Genomic DNA, 20,770 nt, shown 5'->3' on the forward strand with positions numbered 1-20,770 from the left:
GTAGAACTTTATTTCCTATTTTATTCTTGACCTGTGGCATGAACCTGGCCCCTGGGCAGTAGTGGTGTTAAGACCAGGGCCCACTCTTTAATGGCTGAATGCACACGTTTAAGCAGCACATGGTGGATTCGCCGCTCTGCAAAATTGCCGTAGAAAAAAAGTAAAGTGCAAAAGCAGACAAAGAAATCTATAACCTTCTCGGTCTTTCACATTTGTTCGGGCCGTTCTTTGAAGCAGCTCGGAGCAGCCACAAGGATCGCGAAGAGATGCACCTGAAGCAGTTGTGTGCGGGCGGCCGCCTCGGCCGAGCCGCTCAATCGCGGCTTTCCAGCGGCGAAGGCGCAGCAGCAGTCAGAGGGAAGGCAGTGCGAGCCTCCCCGGCAGCGGCGGCGGCGGCGGCACCGGCACCAGCGCAGTTTCCCCTCTCCCCAGCCCTGACTCTACGCGCACATGCGCACTGCGCCCGCAGCCCTGGACCATTTGTCAGGACTACTCGTGAGACGGAGAAAAAAAAAGAGAGAAAATTTGGGGGTAAGGAGCGCTTGATCGGATCTAATCGCTAATTAATCCGCAGATTGGCCTGCGCCAGAGCCATTCATTGATTTTTTTCTGGGTGAGGATGAAAGTTCTGAGACCGAGAGAGGGAAGGAAGCGCACCCTCGTCTTGGGAAAGAGATCAGGGGAGGGGAAGGAAAGAAGGGGTTTCTCCCCCACTTCTCTGCGCCTCTGGGAAAGAGGAGAAAACTTAATACCGGGGAAAAAAGTGGGCAAGTGACTCGGAAGCGGCTGGAGAGGGAGTCTGTGGGCATCTCACTCTGAAGTAGTGAGTGCGAGTGCGAAAGAGGAACAAAAGAGCGAGAAAAGAGAAAGGAAAAAATGGGGGGGAGGAGAGACTTGTATTTTTTCCTCCTTTGCGCGCACACGGGGAAGGGTGTGGGGGGCCGTGCGGAAGGGAGCGGGCCGAGGCGGCCGCGTCGGGCCGTCGCCCGCGCGCAGGCGGCGGGATGCGTGTGGGCCCCCTCCCCCGCACCCCCCTCTCCCTGAGCTTGTCACTTTGGTCGCTTTTTTGACACCGGTGTTGGGTGGCGGCGGTTGGGGGGGAAGCGCGGCACCGCGGGGCTGCGTGTCCGGGGCGGCGCTGGGGGGGGGGGGGGGGACGCGGCGGAGCCGCAGCCTCCCCGGGGGCGCCGAGCGCGGTCGGCCTGAGCCTAAGGGGGGAGGTGGCGGCTTCGGGAGGGGACCGCGGGCACGATCGGTGCGGCGGCGGGAGGACGCGAGCCCCGGCGCGCCGCCCCTGCGGCCCCCTCCGCCCGTGTGGCCTTTGTGCCGGGCGCGCACCGGGTGAGCGAGCGAGCGGGCGGGCGAGCGAGCGGGCGAGCGGGCAGGCGGGCGAGCGCGAGAAGTCCAACTACGGGAGACCGAGGCAGTGGGAAAAGAGGCCGCCACTTTGCTAAGCGGCTCGGCTGCGGAGAACGGACTGGTTGAATGTGGCAGAGGCGCGTCTCGCTGGCGCGGCCGTGTGTGTGTGTGTGTGTGTGTCTTGGTGTGTGTCTCGGTGAGTGTGTGTGTGTGTGTGTGTGTCGGTGAGTGTGTGTGTGTCGGTGTGTGTGTGTCGGTGAGTGTGTGTGTGTCGGTGTGAGTGTGAGCGCGCGCCGAGAGGCCTCCCTCCGCGACTCGCACCGCGCACACGCACCCGCACACGCACGCACACCCGAACCGCGGCGGGGCCGGCGGCCGAGAGTTTGCGTGTGTGCTTTCCCCGCTCGCCACCTCCCCCGCTCGCCGCCGCCGACTGTGGGAGAATTTCCTAGAGATCGCCTCCAATTTCCGCCATTTTGGGAAAGTTGCACGAAAAAAAAAAAAAAAAAAGAAAGAAAGAAATAAAGCCTCTGCCGGGTTTTTTTTCCTGCTTGAGGCAGGAAAGTGCTTTTAGGGAACGCGGCGGCGCGGGCTCGACACTGCCGTCCCCGGGGGGGGAGGAGGGCGCGGGGCCGAGCAGGGCACCCGCGCCGTCGCGGCGATCTTCTCCGCGCAGCGCCGCCGGTGCGGGCGCGGGCGTGCGAGCCAGGCGAGGCGGCGGCGGCGGGCTGCGGCGGGGGCCGGGGAGCCTGCAACTTGTTTACAGCCGCCCGGGATGGCGGAGGCCGGCGGCTCGGGTCCGCCTCGCCACCCGAGCGTGCGCCGATCTGCGCTCATGGGCTACTGTCTGGTCCACGCTCGCGTCCTGGGCCCGGCGGAGCCGGCCTCGCGCAGCGGCGGCGGGGCGGGGGAAGTAGAGGCCGGCGGGGGTGGGGATCGGGAAGCGCAGGAGCGGAGGCATCCGCTGAGCGCCCCGCCAGCCGCCGGCCGGAGGAGGAGGCAAACTTGAGAGCCGCGGGGCCAGGGGCGCGCTGGCGGAGGGAAAACTTTAATCGCCTTCTCGGGAGAATAGGAAAAGAAAAAAAAAAAAAAACAAGAAAAAAAGAAAAAAAAATCCCAAAGACAAAAAAGTGCATGTGTTTGGGGGTTTTTAGGACCCGAACCTCGCGATCGGATCCGATCCGATCTCGGCCCACCGCGGGGCCGTGAGAGAAAGTTGACCAGCGGGCCGGCTTTCTCCGCGCCGGGCCGAGGTGTCTGTCCGTCTGTCCGTCCGCGCTCCGACACTACAGGGCTGGGAGTTCCAGCCGCACTGCCGGGTCGCGTGGGTCAGGGCTCTTGCCCCACCCTTCCACGGGGACACGAAGGTAAACGTCCCCTTGGTGTTCCTTCTCTGTCCTCCTGCAGCCACCGCCCAGCTTCCTTTTCCTTCCCTTTCCCCGCTGATTTTTTATTGTGTGTGTGTGGGGGGGGGTTGTTTTGTTTTGTTTTGGGGGGGACCCGAAAAACGGAGTCTCTTTCCTTATGCAACTTCCTCGGGCACTGTTTGCAGGGCCCTTCCCCCCACTCCCCTGCTTTCTGCATCCCTTGGCCCGCTCCCTTGCCACCTTGGGGCTACCGCCAAAAACACGCATTTAAGATCATCCAAAGTGCCGAGGAACAAAAATAGATGTTAAAGAATTGTTCTAAGGGAAACTGAGAGGAGAAATAAGAAACCGGTTTGAGTGTGTGTGTGTGTGTGTGTGTGTGTGTCTGTGTGTTGCGGGTGGGGGGGGAGGTGCGTCGCTTGGGATGAGTGCGTTGAATTTTCATTTCAGTTTTCGTAGGTTGTTGGCTGTGGTGTCGTTATTTGTGTGGGGAGCCCGGGAATCTCTGTACTGGCTACCTCGGTCGCGTGGATTTTTGCGCAAGTTTTTAGAAAAACACTGACTCCAGTAGAGAGCATTTCTCCAGAAAGTTTCAAGTGCAGCAAAATAGCGAGCCTGCAAAACTGGCCAAGGGGGGACCTCTAGTGGTTAAACGCTTCTTAAGTTCGAGAGGCAGAGACCAAAGTTTGGCCTTTACTTGTGGCTAGCTACGAAGTCCGTTTAGACGTGGAAGTAATTAGAAGACCTGGGTTAGCAGCCAGATGTGAGAAAGGATGCTGGTCCGAAATACAAGTTTTATAAATCAGAGAACAATGACGTCTGAGCTGGTGGGCCCTGTAATTTGCACCTTTCCTTGCTTACATTAAAAAAAAAAAAAACCAAAGCCTTTTATTCTGAGATTTGAGATTTTGGCATTCGTCTTCTGTTTACCATCATCTGTAGCTTTCCTCGTTTTTTTTTTTTTTTTTTTTTTTTTTATTTCCCCTCTAAGGAGTCATAGCAGATAGCTTAATTCAGAACGTTAAGGAGAAATCAAAATGAAACGTGTGCTTAACATTTTGCAAAAACTGGAAAAAAAAACATTTTGAAATTTTACTTTTTATATGAACCGATCATTTGGTATGTATGTTTGATATATACAATTTCAGGCTAACAAGTTATTCAATAACGTATGTATAAACGTACATATATGCTCATAGAATACCTTCTCATTGTAACGGTGTAATTTTGATTCACTGAGTAAAAACGTTATTTCAGTATAATTTATGATTTAAAACACTTGGTATATACATGTGAGCTACATAACTATTTCCCAATGTGTATTCTGTAAAAAAATAATGAATTTTAAAGATAAAAACCGGAGGAATTAAGGTTGTATAAAATCATTCTTATAATTGCCACCTGTCTGTCACACAGTGAAAGAATCAGCGTCCATCTAGGTAGCTCAGGCTGGTGTTGAATTTGTATTTTCCTCCTAGTGCTTGGGTAACAGTTTTCTTATTTACAATGAGAACTTTTATTATGTGAGTTTAGAATACAGGATTAAAATTAATTTCACCTTACACGAATTACTTAATTTTAATCCATAGATCTGTGTGGTGTGATGAATATTGAGTTTGAATTGTATATTATGGATGTGAAGGCTTTGTGGGAGTGCTTTGATTTTTTTTTTTCCTTTTCCTTTTATAAAATCAATGCTAGAGCCTTAAAAGAAGTTTTGGGGGTACACAGCAGTTCTGAAGGCCACCAGACAGTTCCGTCTTTCACCACTGCCTCGAGGTAAGAGTCACTTGTTGCTACACATGGCTTTTATATACCTGAAATGCTGGACACTTGATTTCCCGTGCAGACCGAAATTAAAGAGTGTGTGACAGAAGAGAAAACAACAACAAAAACTTAATTTGTGGGAGCTGCTTTGAATGTTTAAACAAGTAGACAGCAAGTGTGCTTGAAAAGGTGAATGAAGCATTAGGCAAAAAGGAGTGTCCTGAGATTTGTGTTCGCCTTTGCTTTGCTCGAATGGGGAGGCCAGACACTAGCTTGAGTTGTTACAGTTACAAGCTTTCCTGCTGTGCTCACTGCCACCTTCCCCCTCCCCCTCCCCGAACCTGGCACACTGATTGGCTAGATTGGCTGGCCAGTGAGCTACAGGATTATGTCGGCACCCTCCCCCAAGTGCTCAGGTTACATGTGCGAGTGCTCCAGGAGTTTTTGGAAGTGTCAGGATCTGAACTCAGGTCTTTATGCTTTCCTGACTGTCGCTTTATTGATTTGTGCCTTCTCCCAGCTCTGAGTTTCTAGATTTTGGGTGGAGGAGACCGGTAGCGTTTCTCTGTGTGTAGCCCTGGCTTTCCAAAACTCTCTCTGTAGACCTGCGGGCCTCAAATTCTCAGAGATCCACCCGCCTCTGCCTCAGGCATTCTGGGATTAAAGGTGTGAGCCATTACCACCCAACCATTACTGTATTAGCTGGCGGGTCAGCTCCCATTTTTCTACTGAAAACAATTTATTTTCTTTTGAATTGAAAAAGTGGGAAAACTAGAACAAAGCAGTAGTGAATTAATACCTTCTATAGATAAATATACAATGGTAAGGAAGAGACAGGAGCTTTAAATGCCTTTGCAGTCTGAGCTACAATTTTGTAGCTAAAATTTATGACAGCCTGGGGAGGGGGTGTATTTAATTAACATGCAATTAACATTTAAGTAACTCCTGTGGATTAAATTCAAGATGACCTTCTTCTGCCCGGTACCATGTCTTAGGGATGTAGCATAGAATTTTTGAAAACTTTTCTATGAGGATATAGAAGTGTCATCTAATAAGTTCTTTTTGGTTCTCCTGGAGGGTACTGGTTTAGTCCAGGACCTTCCCTTAGGATCAAGGCGGTTCTCCGATGAGGAAGCCCCTGCTGCGGTGGAATGTCTAAGTAGAATGCTTTTTGTTGCTTATGCTGGTCCAACCCCTGAGGCTGCCTTTCCTGCCCCCTCCGTCTTGGGTATTAAAGACTTTGCTAATTCTTATTTGGCAGAAACAAAAAGGAATGAAGTTAACTTTTCTTTTAAATTGTATTGTTAGCATCTCTCTCTCTCTCTCTCTCTCTCTCTGTATGTGTGTGTGTGTGTGTGTGTGTGTGTGTGTGCCCGTGTGCTTGTGCGTTGGTCCTCCCTTGTGCGCACTCGCATGCGCGCACACACACCCCCCGTAATACATGCATGACAGTTAGAAGGCATCTTTGGAGTTATTTCTTCCTTTCCATTTTTATATGGGTTCTGGGGATGAACTCAGGTTGTCAGATACCTTTACCTTCTGAACAATCTCATTGAACTAAAGGCTTTTATGAGCAGAACCAATCATCTTCTTTTGGTTAGGTGGATTACAAATGAAACGCAATAACAGACAGAATAAAAACGATTGAACGGTAGCTTATTGTTATTTCTGTTTGTGGATTGTCTTTTTTTTCCTTTTTTCTTTTTTTGGTTTTTTTGAGACAGGGTTTCTCTGTGTAGCCCTGGCTGTCCTGGAACTCACTCTGTGTAGACCAGGCTGGCCTAGAACTCAGAAATCCGCATGCCTCTGCCTCCCAAGTCCTGGGATTAAAGGCGTGCGCCACCACTGCTGGGCTTGTGGATTGTCTTAAGTGGAGCAGCTGATAGAATTCATAGCTTTAGTTTTTGTCAATGTGGGCCTGGTGTTGCAGAGACGGTGGGCAAGAGCAGCTACAAGCCCGATCCTGAGGAGAGTGAGGAGAGTGCGTGCTTTCTGGGGTGGTCAGAGTCATCTCAGTATGCTGAGTTAAAGACAGTACTTGTTAGTCTTTACTGGAAGAGTCCCGTGTCTGTGGACTCAGAATTAGAAAAGTGAAACCTGCAATCTAATATATCATCATTGTATGAGTAACTCGTCACCTTCACCTGGATTTCCCCATCTGAAAAATGGAAATATTGACATTTGTTTTTTGTGGAAGGAAAGTTTCAAACTTAAGATTTTGGGAATCGTGAAGAGGTATTCAAGTGTGATGGCCATTTTACCCTCCCAGTGTGGCCAGGTTTTGTGAAGAGCAGGACAGAGTTTACTTGTCAAACGTTTCTAGCACTGTCTTTTCCTTCCTTCCTTCCTTCCTTCCTTCCTTCCTTCCTTCCTTCCTTCCTTCCTTCCTTCCTTCCTCCTTTTCCTCCTCGTCCTCCACAATCTCCTCTTCTTTCATCTTTTTGAGACAGGATCTCAAGCCTGGAACTCTGTGTAGACAGGCTGACCTGGAACTCACGGAGATTCCCCCACATCTGCCTCAGGAGCACTGGGATTGAAGTCCTATGTCCTCAAGTCTGTCTTTGCCTGTCTTTTCCTTCTTTGTGTATTGTTTGTTTGCTTTAACATTTATTTATTACTACTTTATATGTGCAGTACTTTGCCTGCATGTATGTCCGTACATCCTCTTTGTGCCTGGTGCCTTTCAAAGACATAAGAAGCTGTTGGGTCCCCTGGGACTGGAATTACGGATGGTTGCAAGCTGCCCAGTGGGAGGTGAACTCAGGTCCTCTGCAAAAGCAACAAGTACTCACTAACTCACTGAGCCAACTCTCCAGATTGATTGATTGTCTTTTGTTTCTTAAGGAAAAAATATATTGGCTTCTGAGTGCAGGAATGTGTTTTACCATACTTCTGGTTACAAAGCATGAACATTGTCCCAAATGAATAGAAGGGCTAAATGAAAATAAAATGTTTAAAAAATAATGCCTACTCGTGGAAATGGTAGTGTGAAAGAGGAAGTATGGATTGATGCGTGGGAAATTGTTTACTGTAGTTAACAGTGTGGTATGTGGCCAGTCTCCCAGAAAATACGAGAAAACAGGAATTTGGGACACAGCAATGGAAGGAAGTCCCTGAGGAGGACAGGAATTAATTTCTGAGAGTAACTAGTTTTAAAGAAAAGCCCAAGTAAGACTTTCCCCCCATGATTTCTAGACATCTTTGTTGTCGCGTTTCTTACTATAGCCAATTCTAAAATCTAGATCTGAAATGAAAAAGAAAGAAATATCATTATTATTTTCATCCTAACGATAATGAACCTGACAAAAGAAACGGACAGGCTTCCGTTTTATTAGTTTTATTTTGTCTCCCTTTTTTTTAGATTATCCAATCAGTATCCTAAGGGTCTAAAAACGGAGTAGTGGAGGAAAGGTGTACTTGTCCATTTAATTAATCCTGGAGTAATTGAGAGGTAGCTCTGCAGTAAACTTGTGGGTTTTTTTTTTTTTAATTTTATGAATATGAGTGTTTTGTCTGTAAGTATGCCTGTGTACCACTTGTCTAGGAGGTCAGAAGAGATTTAGAATCTCCTGGAGATGGACTTACAGCTGGTTGTGAGTCAACACGTAGATACTGGGACTTGAACCTGGGTCCTCTGCAAGAGCAGCAAGCACTCTTAACCACTGAACCTTCTCTTCAGTTCGTGGTATTTTATTTTTAATATGTTGTTGTAGATAAGACACCCATAATTTATGGTAGATAGAGCAGGATAGAAAATTTATGAGAAGTAACTTTTGTATGGTATGTCACAGTGGAGCCCATGGGGTCTCATGGACAAGATAGTCATGGGGTCTTCACTCAAGCAGTATCTTTGGTTTCTTACTGGCTTTTAACAGTGTTGAAATCTGAAAGGCTAGGTTTGGTTCCAGCGGTGCTCCCAGGATCTTCAGCCTAGCAGAGATAACTGAGAGCTCTGCCAACTGTAACAACTGCTGGAGTCAGTTCTAGTGTATATATAGCAAGAGTGTAACAATTCCACATTGTGTCCTGAAAGAAAACACAGGCTCTAGGTGCCCTAGAAGCCAGCAGAGTCAGGAAACGTGAACTTGGGTACTGGCTTGTGATGACTGTTCCTGGTGTCACCTTGACCACATCTGGAATGAACTACAGTCCAGAATTGGAGGGCTCACCTGGGATCTAGATCTTGAGGCTAGAATATATAAGTTTCTGACCTGGATCTTGGCATGGAGTTCTTGAGGCATAGTGGCCTTGAAAAGTTTAGGCCCAGGCAAGGTAGTATATGCCTTTAATCCTGGGAGACTAAGGGAAGATCTCTGTGTTCAAAGTCAGCCTGGGACAAAGCAAATCCCAGAACCAGGCGTGGTGGCACAACCTTTAATCTGGGCCACATTTTCCGCAGGAGACCTACATAAGGACATTGGAAGAAGGAAGCTTTGTTCTTCTGCTTGCAATTATTTGTCAGCACATCTGTTGGAGTCTGTTTCTACAGGAGACCCTCTGAAACAGTAGCCTCATGGGGCTGAGCAACTACTAGATTCTTGGACTATATATATAGTTCAGTATTGGGGTGTAGTTACGTGATCAGCATTTATTGTCGAATCAGTGAACGTTATGGCTACAAAACCACCAAACAACAGCATTTAGCCTCGGTGAGTTCATAATCTAGAGAGATAAGCTGTACACAAACAAACCCATGACTCACCGTGTCAGTGAGTGGAGGAGATAGAGTCAGAGACCCACGGTACACCATGATTGTGAACCACATTGCTGTCCTAGAGGCGGGTGAGAGAGATGCCCTGTTAATACCTTATTTGTGACTATCAGAACCTTCTGTAGTCTTGGACATTCTGTATTATTACTCTGGTTTCCAGACAGTGTTTTACCGTGCATTCTGAGGCAGCTTCAAACCCAAATGTAGCCCAGGTTGCCCTTGAACTCACAGCACTTCTGCTTTGGCCTCCTCATGTGTCCATGTGCACGGGTTAATTTTCTTTCAAAGTAGACTAGTCAGAAGAGATACTTAGTAACTTGTCCAGAGGCATCTCTTACTATTTGAAATGGGGAGGGTCAGAGAAAATGATACTATAGGTTCACTGTCCTAGGAATTCTCCGTTATGTTTAGATTTCTGATTTGCTTTGCTTTTCCTTTGTTTTATCTTTCCTCTTCTTCTTTCTTCCACCTCTTCCTCTTCCTCCTCCTCTTCTTCCTCTTCTTCCTCTTCCTCCTCCTCCTCCACCTCTTCTCCTTCCCTCCTCCTCCTTCTTCCACAGGCTTTCTCTGTCTAGCCCTGGGTATCCTAGAATTTACTCTGTAGATCATGCTGACCCCAAATTTGGAGATCCACTTGCCTCTGCCTCCCAAGTGCTAGGACTGGGATTAAAGGTGTGTACCACTACTGTCTGACTAGATTTCTGTTTTTCAGTCAGTAATGCCTGGAGTTAAAGTAAAAGCATCTTTCCACATGTATTTTCTTTGATATATTGGGTCATATTAATGAATAATAAAGAAGGATTTGTGGGAAGAAAATATGTATCTTTTTTTTTTGTTTGTTTGTTTCCAAGACAGAGTTTCTTTGTGTTGCCCTGGGTGTCCTGGAACTACCTCTGTAGACCAGGTTGGCTTGATCAGAGATCCAACTGCCTCTGCCGCTGAATGCTGGGATTAAAGATGTGCACATCTACCACCTGATTTTATCCTTTTATTTCATCCTTTGTGCAAATTGAGACTTGAGAAAAGTCCAGTTATTGGTCTTTGCTGAAAGCCCTCTGCCATGAGATGGGAAATATTTCAATATTTCAGCAACCAGTGCTTTAATTATGGGGCTAAATTCTGATCAGGAGGCCATATGTGTTGTGAGGGGAGGAGACTGTTTTTGGCTGTAGTGATTCTGTATTTGTGTCGGAGTGGCCTTGGATATCTGCTATGTGAGTTGTTTCACACCAGACAAGTCTTTAGTGTGACTTAAAGTTGTCATTTCCTCTCACCTACTGTGTGCGAGCTGAGCTCTAAGTAGGGCTATTATATACCTTTATATTATATTGTTTTTTGAAATCAAACTAGTTCAGTTTTGACGGTGTTTTGAATAGGGCTTCTTAGCCTACAATAACAACAGGGTATTTTCCGAGTCTGTTTCAACATTGACTCCTGAACAGTCACTTGGAAGGTCCGCATGGCTAACTGTACCTGGGTGATAAATAATCTAAATAATCCACTCGTCGCTATGGTCTTACATGGTGGGTGCAGCTCAATCTGTTGATAGGAAGGCTGGCTACAAGTGGTTATTGAGATAAGCCTGGAGGCCTGACCTCTGTGTGAGAAAGAAAATCTGGTCAAATCCAATTTATTACATGGGAAAAAGGAATAGAGTGTAACTGCTCCCATTTTTTGCTTCCTGTTCTATAAAAATTATGAAGCAGAATTAGAAGGTACCACACTTAGCATTTAAAAAAAAACTTACAAAATGAAATAAAAGGAGCAAGACACCACTTTTAGCTTTCTTTCTTTTAAATTTAAATCCATGCATATGCAGCAAAAGCCCAGAAGTGTCTGTGTCAGACAGGTTCTTAATCTTTTTATGGCTGTAGTAGAGTTTCTATTGTTACCGTTCTAGTGTAGTATGCTGATGACATCACTTTTAAGACCATTTCTTCTTTGCTCTGAGATCCCTTCTATTGTACACCGAGTGTGATCTCAGAAGCATTTGATAGGAATGTATTAAAGAGGCCATCGTCCGTTAATGTCCGTTAGTGAGATTTCAGTTTCTCTGCACATTTTTTTTTTTCTCGAAAGACATTTTTCATTTTCTGTTCCTCCTTTAGAGGAAGTAAATACGTTTAGGCCACAGAATCTCACTCTTCACCTCTTGACAGGAACAAACTGAGGGGGCAGGAAGTTGAGATTTTGTAAAGGTTGTCGGCAAGGCCTTGCATACAGTCTTCATGACTGCAGAGGCAGCAGGTCACAGAGACACGGTTATGCCGTAACTAAGATGGTTCTTACTGTGATAAAGTCAGTCAGGCACATGGGGAGAGAATGATAGGAGCTGATCATTCTAATTACAGAGTTTGGATTTAAAAGCTTCATAGGTTTTAAAGCCTCTTGGGTTTCTGCTGCTCAGGGCCAGGGAAGAATAGAAGACTGATAGCCTCAAGGATTGGTTCTTGATTGTTCTTCGTTTTCTCACATTATCATAATCTAAAGTTTTGTCTGCTCGAAATATGTGAACCTAGGCCCTCAGGGCAGAAGTTATCATCTCTGCACTACAGATCCCAATTCCAATATGAGTGTAACTCAGTTCTTATCAGGTCCTGCAAGTAGAGTATCAAAGCTTGTGTCTGTCATGCTTGATTTGAAAGGGAAATTTTTCTTTGTAGCAATATGTGTTTGTTGAGAGATGCTTCAAGTGCGAGTTTAGATCTCTTATGTCCTTATTGAATAAGCCCATTTAAGAGGTTTGAATTTAACTTCTTTTGATGTGTTCTTCACTGACGCTTAAGTGGGGGTAGGGCCAGTTTCTTGGAGCACCAATGCTATGCCTCTGCCAAGCTGCGAAATAAGGACTTAGCAGCCGAGTTGTCAGCTGGGAGTTTTCACTGGAGAGCATGACATGGGTAGATAAGTGGATTTCTTACCCTGGTTTCTCCAAGTACTCTCTCCCTCTAGCCTGTTGTCCCGCCACCCCCACCCCCCTTTTTTAAATTTTTTTTTTTAGTATTGAGGCTTAAATGAAAAACTTTATATGGAGAAACATTGCACCTCTGTTCTCCTTTTTGATCACCATGTGTGTGTGTGTATGTGTGTGTCTGTGGGAGTCTGTGTGCGCTTTTGTGCTTTCTATGTGTGTTCCGGGGCTCTGATCCCGGTTTCTTCCACTCACCAGGCATCACTTTACCAACTGATGCATCTCCCTCCCCAGCCCTGGGTCATTCAGTTGATAAATTTTTTTATACCTACCATGAGGGATTTAGAAAAATTATCAAGTTCTCCTTAAAAGCTCACTTCCTTCCTTCCTTCCTTCCTTCCTTCCTTCCTTCCTTCCTTCCTTCCTTCCTTCCTTCCTTCCTTCCTTTCTTTTTTTTTCCAAGACAGGGTTTCTCTGTGTAGCCCTGGCTGTCCTGGAACTCACTCTGTAGACCAGGCTGGCCTCCAACTCAGAAATCTGCCTGCCTCTGCTTCCTAAGTGCTAGGATTAAAGGCGTGCGCCACCACACCACCACTTCCCAGCTCTTCCTTTCTTCCTTTTTTCTTTTTGGATAACGAATTTGGCAAAACTATGTTACGGACCATCTCTTTGGGCAAATTTACAAACTCAAATTTTCTTTGAAATGAAATCTACCTGTTCTTGAAGTCTCAAGAGTTTTGCCATTGCTAGCAACTGCCCCCAAATCCCAGTACCTGGACCTCTGAATAATTACAAAGAGATTCATATGGCTGTGGCATCAGCCTTGGCAAGGGTGTCATCCCTGCCCTGCCCTGCCCTGCACTGCTCACAGGATTCAGAGCCCTCAGACTGGGAGGAGCATGGGCAGCACCAAGTAGGATGCTTTCCTTTCTTCTGCATGACAGGTGCATCCGACGAGTATACTGTTGTGGTGACCCCCAAACCATAAAATTGTCTTCATTGCTACATCATAACAAATTGTGGTACTGTTATGAACTGTAATGTAAATATGTGTGCTTTCCAATGGTCTTAGGTGACCCCCACGAAAAGGTCTTTGACACAAAGGGGTTGAGATCCAGACACTGAGAACCACGGTTCTAGACTGTAAACATAAGGGCCTCTTAACAACTAAAGAGCTACTTTAAAACAATTTTTATAATAGTTTCATCCATAAGAGCTTTATTTACAGTTTCCCTTCTCCTTCTAACTCCTTTTTCGTGTCCTGCCCCGTCAAATCCATGACCTTTTTCTATAGTTATCATTGTTACACACACATAATGTATACACACATATGTAAGTTCTAAATACAATTTGATGAGTCCATTTATCATGGTTCATCTCTGTATGCTTTTAGGGATGATGTCCTTGTATTGGATAGCCACTTAGGAGCCACGCCCCTGGGGAAGACTGAGTCTGCTTCTCTGAGCAATCATCAGTGGCCTGTAGTTCGTACTCTAGGGGTGGGAGCTTGTGAGGTTTCCCGATCCACGTTGACATGTCAACAGGTAGTGTCATTTCACATGTCATTATGGCTCGGACACCCATATTGTTGTGATTTCATGGCTGTAGCATCCCTGTGATATAAAAAAGATGCATTCTCACAGCAGACATCCTGGTCCTCTGACTCTTAGTATCTTTCTGCCTCCTTTTCTATGACGCGTCTTTAGCCTTAGGTGTAGAGGTTGTGTTGTAGATGTATTACTTGGGAATGGGTACCACCCGGTCAAATATTTCCTCATTTGACCAGTTCTATAATGCTCTGTGTTTGAAAAGAACTACTTTAATGTGGCAATCTTAGCATTTTCTATTGTAAGTTTGAACAAAAGTGGTCCATAATGGTAGATGTTGTTGAAATAAGCTGGGTGGGATGGGGAACACTGTTTAATTATTTAGGTTGATTGCTTTTGTTTTTTTTTGTTTTACACAGCTTCTCATACTGTAGCCCAGAATGTCCTCACAATATAGTTCAGACTGGCCAAGGACTCTAGTGTTTCTCCCACCTCAGAGTCCTTAGTGCTGGCATTATGAGCATGAGTCACCACATCTGGCTGGCTGTTTAATTTCTAAGATCACTGAACAATTCTCATAGTCTCTCCAAAACCTTATAAACTAAACAGCTAGAATAGGTTTATATTTTATTGACTGTTTTCTTGGTGCGATAGAGACTTTGCTTTCTAGCGTATTACCTGGCTCGCCTAATCTTCATAGTTACCTGAGAAAGATTTTATTACTCTCCGCCTTTCACAGATGGGGCATTTGAGATTTTAGTTTATCCTCAGTGATTGTCAGGCTCTGCAGATGAAATGAGGGGCTGGCAATGCAGGAGAGGCGAGGGAGGAAGAGGGAGAGGAGGAGGGGGAGGAGGGGGAGGAGGGGGAGGAGGGGGAGGAGGGGGAGGAGGGGGAGGAGGAGAAAGGCCATGGGGAGCACTCACTTTGCCTTTTGCCTGTGAAGGGATGACAGGGTCCCCCTGTGGCCGGGAGGCAGCTCATCACTTTCACGGCACGGCTAAGTGATCAGTGCAAACCGGTCCACGGTCCAGCGGGCTTGGCTAAAGAGCGGTTCTTTTCTTTCTTTCTCTTTTTTTGTGAGTGAGTCTCATGACGTAGCCCTTTCTACCCTAGAACCTTTATAACCCAGGCTGGCCTTGAACTCTCAAAGATGCAGCTTTCTCTGCCTCTGCCTTCCCACATCCAGGATTGAATGTGCTTGCACCAGCACACCCAGCAAGCATGTTGGTTTCTACGAGGCCTTTCTAGCTGATGAACTCAAGCAGACATTCCTACCTCTGAGTGTGACTTTCCCCCCCCACTCTATCTACCGTTACTCTTTTACACAGTTGTCATTTTGTTTGGTTCGTGGTAATGATTTTAGTGCTCCCGAATCACGCTCTACACAAGGGATTAAGGTAGATGTCTTTGTAACCAAAGCCAAGGAAGATAAGTCGGTCTCCATCAGGCAGTGATGTGTCAGGTCTCTCCTGTGAGTCACACGCCTTGTGTTCTCTGAATTTTAATGTGATTCTGCTTTGATGTATTGTATATCCCCCCTCCCCCATTGTATAACCTCTCTGGACTTACAACCTTAGCATCTCTGTACCTTAATTTTGAAATTGCATCTGTTAAATGAAAAACTGTAGCATGCAGCTTCAAACAAAGAAACTATAAAATGATAGTGACCATTTAATTGACCGTTTTGGGTTTGCTTTATTGTTTTGTGGTCCTAGGAACTGAATCCAGGGGATGTATAATTTCAGGCAGGCGCCATACTGCTGGACTACACACCAACTCTTATTTAGGTTTTGTATTGTTTGTTTATTTTTAGTTATAAAAAATCTTTGTTTTGGGTGTGTGTGTGTGCCCCCTCTCTCTCTGTGTGTGTGTGTGTATGTGTGTGTGTGTGTTCGTTCTGTGGGCTCACCATATGTTTGGAGGTCAGAGGTTGACTTCCAATGTTTTTCTAGATTATTCTCAGCCTTATATTTTGAGGCAAGGTCTCTTGCTTGAATTCCAGCGAGTCCCCCTGACGCCATTTGCTGAGCATTAAGATCAGGTAAAGTAGCACACTTGCTGGCCTTTGTGTGGATGCTGTGGATCTGAACGCCAGGTCTCTGTCCTTCAGGCATGGGTTTTTCACATGTCCCCAGTCATGTCCTAGCCCCTGTCTCTTGAGCACGGACTTGGCATTCCTCTCACTATCATTTCTAGAGAAATGCCTAGAGCAGGAATGGCCAGATGCTACAAGGTGCTGATGTCATCCAGGTCAGCTCCCTCCACCTGCTGCTGGGTGGGAGCCGGGGCCTCTCTTTTCTTTTGTGCTGAGCATTTGCGTTCCAAGGACTCTTATCTTCTCTCCATCTCGTCTCTTTCCTTCAGAGTCGGCTCCAGAAACTTCTGCCTACCTCGCAAAGCCTCTTTTATCTGCTCATGGCCGAGGGCAAACAGGTGGTATGAAGACCGCCAGGGCTTACTGTGTAGTCAAAGTGAGATGAGTCGATTGGTGACGTTTGTGAGGCTGAGGTCCTAGGCCACCTGCGCTCTGCGAACTCACTAAAAGGAGACCAGAAATAATCTCTCTAGACCCTAACTTCGCATCCCCCTTTCTCTTGCTGAGTGATGGAGCGCTAACTGAAATAAATTTGCACATCTTTTCTCCTGATATTCTTTGGAAGGCTTAGTGGCTGTGTTCACACGATGTGTCTGAGTCATTGCTTTTGACATTTCTGTCTTCAGTTAATCCGAAACATCTATCTTGTGGCCAGGGCCTATGACTTTCAGAAACGTTTCCATGCTCTCTTTATTCTGTCGTCAACAGATAGACTCCACTAGCAGATTTGTTTGTTTTTTCCTCGAGACAGGGTTTCTCTGTGTAGCCCTGGCTGTCCTGGAACTCACTCTGTAGACCAGGCTGGCCTCGAACTCAGAATCCCAAGTGATGGGATTACATGCATGCGCCACCACAGCCCGGCTTAGACTCCACTAGCAGTTAATTTTGCTTGTTTGATTTCTTAAAAAGAAATGCTTTGTTTTACCAATCATTTTATTTGCAGCGTTCATAGCCGTTAAGAATAAGCTCTGTGACTAAGAGCCTCACCTGGACCCAGGCCAGGCCTGGCTAGGCACCCTAGCCCCTCCGCTTATGTCGGAATCATGTCTCTGAGGAAGGAAAGATTAGGAAACGTCACCACAACTTCAGATGTTCACCAGGATGGAGGGACTGTAAGCACTGGGTCTGAGGGTGCACACGGTCTTTGTGAAGGAGTATACCCCCAGTCTCTCTTTGTCATCTGCTATACCGAGAAGCATGCACTTAGAGTTATCACCCCTCTCTCAGTTACCCAAGAGCCTCACAGGGCCAATTTTCCCATAGCGACTTCTACACCATTGTTTCTCTTGTTGACAATTGGTAGTAAATATTTTCATGGAAAGACATGCCTTGCTGTGCAGTGGTGGCGCATGCCTTTAATCCCAGCACTTGGGAGACAGAGGCAGGCACATTTCTGAGTTTGAGGCCAGCCTGGTCTACAGAGTGAGTTCCAGGACAGCCAGGGCTACACAGAGAAATCCTGTCTTGAAAAACAAAACAACAACAAAAAAAGACATGCCTTTTATACTTTTAAATAAGCATGAAGCAGGATTTAGCATTTATATTTATATTTATATTTATATTTATATTTATATTTATATTTATATTTATATTTATATCGAAACTTTTTCTTTTTTTTTAAGCCTATAGCACCCAGTATTCCCAGGTGGTCTTCAAGTACTAACCAGGCATGACTCTGCTTAGATGTTATAACTTGTGGATGTATTGTTTTAACATTAGTTTTCATTTTAACATGGAAAAAACTCCATGTGGCGGTTGCTGAACGCAGTCCCCTCCTTTTGGACACAGCTGGAATTTCCAGTTTCCATCAGATCCTTCTTCTTCTTCTTCTTCTTCTTCTTCTTCTTCTTCTTTTTTGTTTTTTTTTGTTTTGTTTTGTTTTGTTTTTTGTTTTTTGTTTTTTTTTTTTGGATTTGGTTTTTTTGAGACATGGTTTCTCTGTGTAGCCCTGGCTGTCCTGGAACTCACTCTGTAGACCAGGCTGACCTCGAACTCAGAAATACGCCTGCCTCTGCCTTCCAGAGTGCTGGGATTACAGGTGTATGCCACCCTGCCCGGCTCATCAGATCCTTCTAAACATAGTTTATGTACTTGTGGAGGACATAATCCGTATTTCCTTTGGTTTTATACAAATGGTAGCACAGCAATTTTGTACTTTGCTTAAAATTAGTCATAGTAATTCTTTCTTGAATCATTTTTATATTAGAATGGAGTTTCCTCTTTGCCTTTCCCTGTGGCATTTTATACCATGGCATTGAACTGTTGTAGCTCTTTACCTATGAAGAGCCCCTGGATATGAGTTTTACACACACACACACACACACACACACACACACACACACACACAGAGTCGGACGATAAGGTCGGGGTTGTTAGTTCATAGCACTTTTAACTTATAATGAGCTCAACCCCCTTCAGCTTCATAACATAAAACATTTGTTATTTTATTTGTTTGTTTGCTTTGTCTTGGGCTTTCTATGCCTGAGTTATAGCCTCAGCCCCTTTACATGGGTTTTTGAGTATATGATGCTAATTGATGACAGATTAGCCTACGTAGAAGTCTTGTACACACACTCTTCCCAAAATAAACAAAATCAAGGGAAAAATAATTTGGTCTTATTAACATCTAATGGAACAGTGCTGTTAACATCTCGTGGGGAAGGTTCCTAACTCAGGGATACCAGAGAATTGCTTGCTTGAGAAACCGAGGGCGGTACCTTTAATAGGGAGATGCTCTCAAGGGAGGCTCAAGTTGGATAGCTTTGGTTTGGGGACAAGGAAGTGAGAGAGGGAGAGAGACGGAGACAGAGATAGAGACAGACAGAGAGAGAGAGAGAGAGAGAGAGAGAGAGAGAGAGAGAGAGAGAGAGAGAGAGGTAATTCTGAGGATAGTGCCCCATGCCATTGTGTTTGCTGTATTGTCCTGCCTGAAGAAACTTAGGTCAAGAAGGCTGTGATATAAGTGAGTAAAAGTTGAAATGGGTTCGCTACAAAAGGCGACTTAGAGAGTATAAAGCATTATATCGGTGCCAGCAGTAATCTTCCCCTACTTCAGCAAGTGGCATGGACGAGGCGTCCACTGTAGTTGCTGCCAGGGGAGCGCTGGGCCACAGTGCCCTTGGTGATAGCTGTGGTTAGCGAGGTCACATATGCTTTAGGGAATCAAAAGCTTCCCTGGTATATATTTGTTGGTTTTTCTGAATGCCCAAACTGCCCCATCCAACATCATTTGTGTCTGGAAAGCATGTAAAAGGACTGATCAGGGAGGAAATACTGCATCTTTCCTGGTAGCACAGACCATGGTGCACCTTTATGGTACTTTCTTAGGAAATCGCAACATTTATCAAGAGATTTGAGACCTGGTATTTTGGCACTATGAGTTGCTATTTGTGGGTTATATTGCTCTCTTGTGCCTCTCTCTCTCTCTCTCTCTCTCTCTCTCTCTCTCTCTCTCTCTGTCTCTCTCTCTTTCTCTCCCCCTCCCTCCTTCTCTCTCCCTCTCTTCCTCCTTCTCTCTCCCTCTCTGTGCCTGCACACACGAATGTGTGTGTGTGTGTGTGTATGTGTGTGCGCATAGGTTTCCTCTGTAGACATATAGCTTACCTTACACATAGAATAAGGGAAGAATATCAGGCAATACTTAAAGAAATAAACAGAGTTAAAACCATTCTGACCTATGACATATATGTAGGGGAATAAGAAGGAAAGGCCTTGTTTGTCTGTTTGTGTCCATGTGTACAGGGGAAGAATTCAACAAGAAAGACTTGGGTGTCATAAAATAAATAGCTTTCCTTAACAGTGTTGCTGCCTGCTGTACCTCCTGATCAGTAGTAGGTGGTGGGTAGGAAAATACTTAATCTGTCTTAGCTCTTCAGGCTTCTGTGACAAAGTAGCCAGTGGTTTCCAATGGTGATGTTGGGAAAGACAGTGTAGCAAATGCCCTTTACTAAAACAGCTCATATGGCATGGAAACAGTGTTTACCAGTTTTTACCAGTTAGACAGTGTTTCTTATGGGTCCTTACAGGCTAAAGTTCACTGTGTAACACTGATGTGTAAAACAGAAGCACGATCACACATTTCATAAAGTACATAGTGAACATTCGCCACAGCTCTTGGAAAGTGCCAACTGGTGAAGCGGGTTCTAGTGCTGTGGTGTTTGTGCCCACCTGGCTTTTAGATAGGGGAAGGCCAAACACCCTGATTACTCACTGTTTACCCAGCAAGGGTACCAAGTTCTATCAGAACACCATTCTTCTATGATGCTGCCAATGTCATGAAGGAGGATTCATTCACAACTTAAGTGCCAATCTGCCCTGGCTTGTTTATTGTCATCTAAGTTAGAGATACCCAAGAAGAGGAACCTCAGTTAAGAAATCTCCATCAGATTGCTTGAAGGTAAGTCTGTAGGGCATTTTCTTGATTAATGGTTGATGTTGGACGGCCCAGCCCACTGGGAGCAGTATAATATCCCCTGGGCCTGTGGTCCTAGGTGGTATAAGAAGGCAGACCATGAGGAACAAGCTAGGAATCAGAACTCTTCCAAGCTCTCTGTTTTGGTTTCCTGCCTTGAGGTCCCGCCTAGACTTCCCTCAGTGATGTGTGACTTTCGAGTTGTAAGACAAAATAAACTCTGCCCTCTATGAGTTGTTTTTGGTAATGGTGTTTTATTACAGCAATAGAAACAAAATCTTAATTCATTTAATATATTCAATTTCTCTCACATAATTGTCCCTTGATCTCTCCTGCTGTGAGGATTAAGTCTTAGTAATAGTGTAATCTGGCCTTTGTGATGGTCACTGCATACAGTGAGAAATGTCTCTTGGTTGATATTTTATTTAAAGCAACGAGGAAGAGAAAGAACATTGGCACATCTGGAAATTCTCAAAGGAAGAAAGTTTCTCGTTCAAAGAAGCACAAAGTTTTTACGGACTGTTTAGAAATGCATATGACATTTCTAAAGGCTAACTTGTGAAGTCTTAAGCCTGGCATGGTGGTGTGAGCATGTGATT

At 45.6% G+C, this 20,770-nt stretch overlaps 1 protein-coding gene across 10 annotated transcripts in view; it reads left to right on the forward strand.

Moving 5' to 3' along the window:
* The first annotated feature begins 424 nt into the window (after nt 1-424).
* Nucleotides 425-20,770, forward strand: part of L3mbtl3 (L3MBTL histone methyl-lysine binding protein 3) — a 101,391-nt gene continuing 81,045 nt past the window's right edge. For 2 of the 10 annotated variants that reach the window (XM_052169308.1, XM_052169309.1), the window contains exons 1-2: nt 1,350-2,726; nt 4,428-4,505. Coding sequence is in view for 1 of the 10 variants with exons in the window: in XM_052169307.1 (XP_052025267.1) it covers nt 451-531 (81 nt within the window). In the remaining 9 variants the exon portion in view is untranslated. The other 8 variants (XM_052169304.1, XM_052169310.1, XM_052169302.1 and 5 more) reach the window with 7 other exon arrangements.

This window comes from Apodemus sylvaticus, chromosome 23 (assembly GCF_947179515.1).
Source record: "Apodemus sylvaticus chromosome 23, mApoSyl1.1, whole genome shotgun sequence".
Taxonomy (NCBI): Eukaryota; Metazoa; Chordata; class Mammalia; order Rodentia; family Muridae; genus Apodemus; species Apodemus sylvaticus.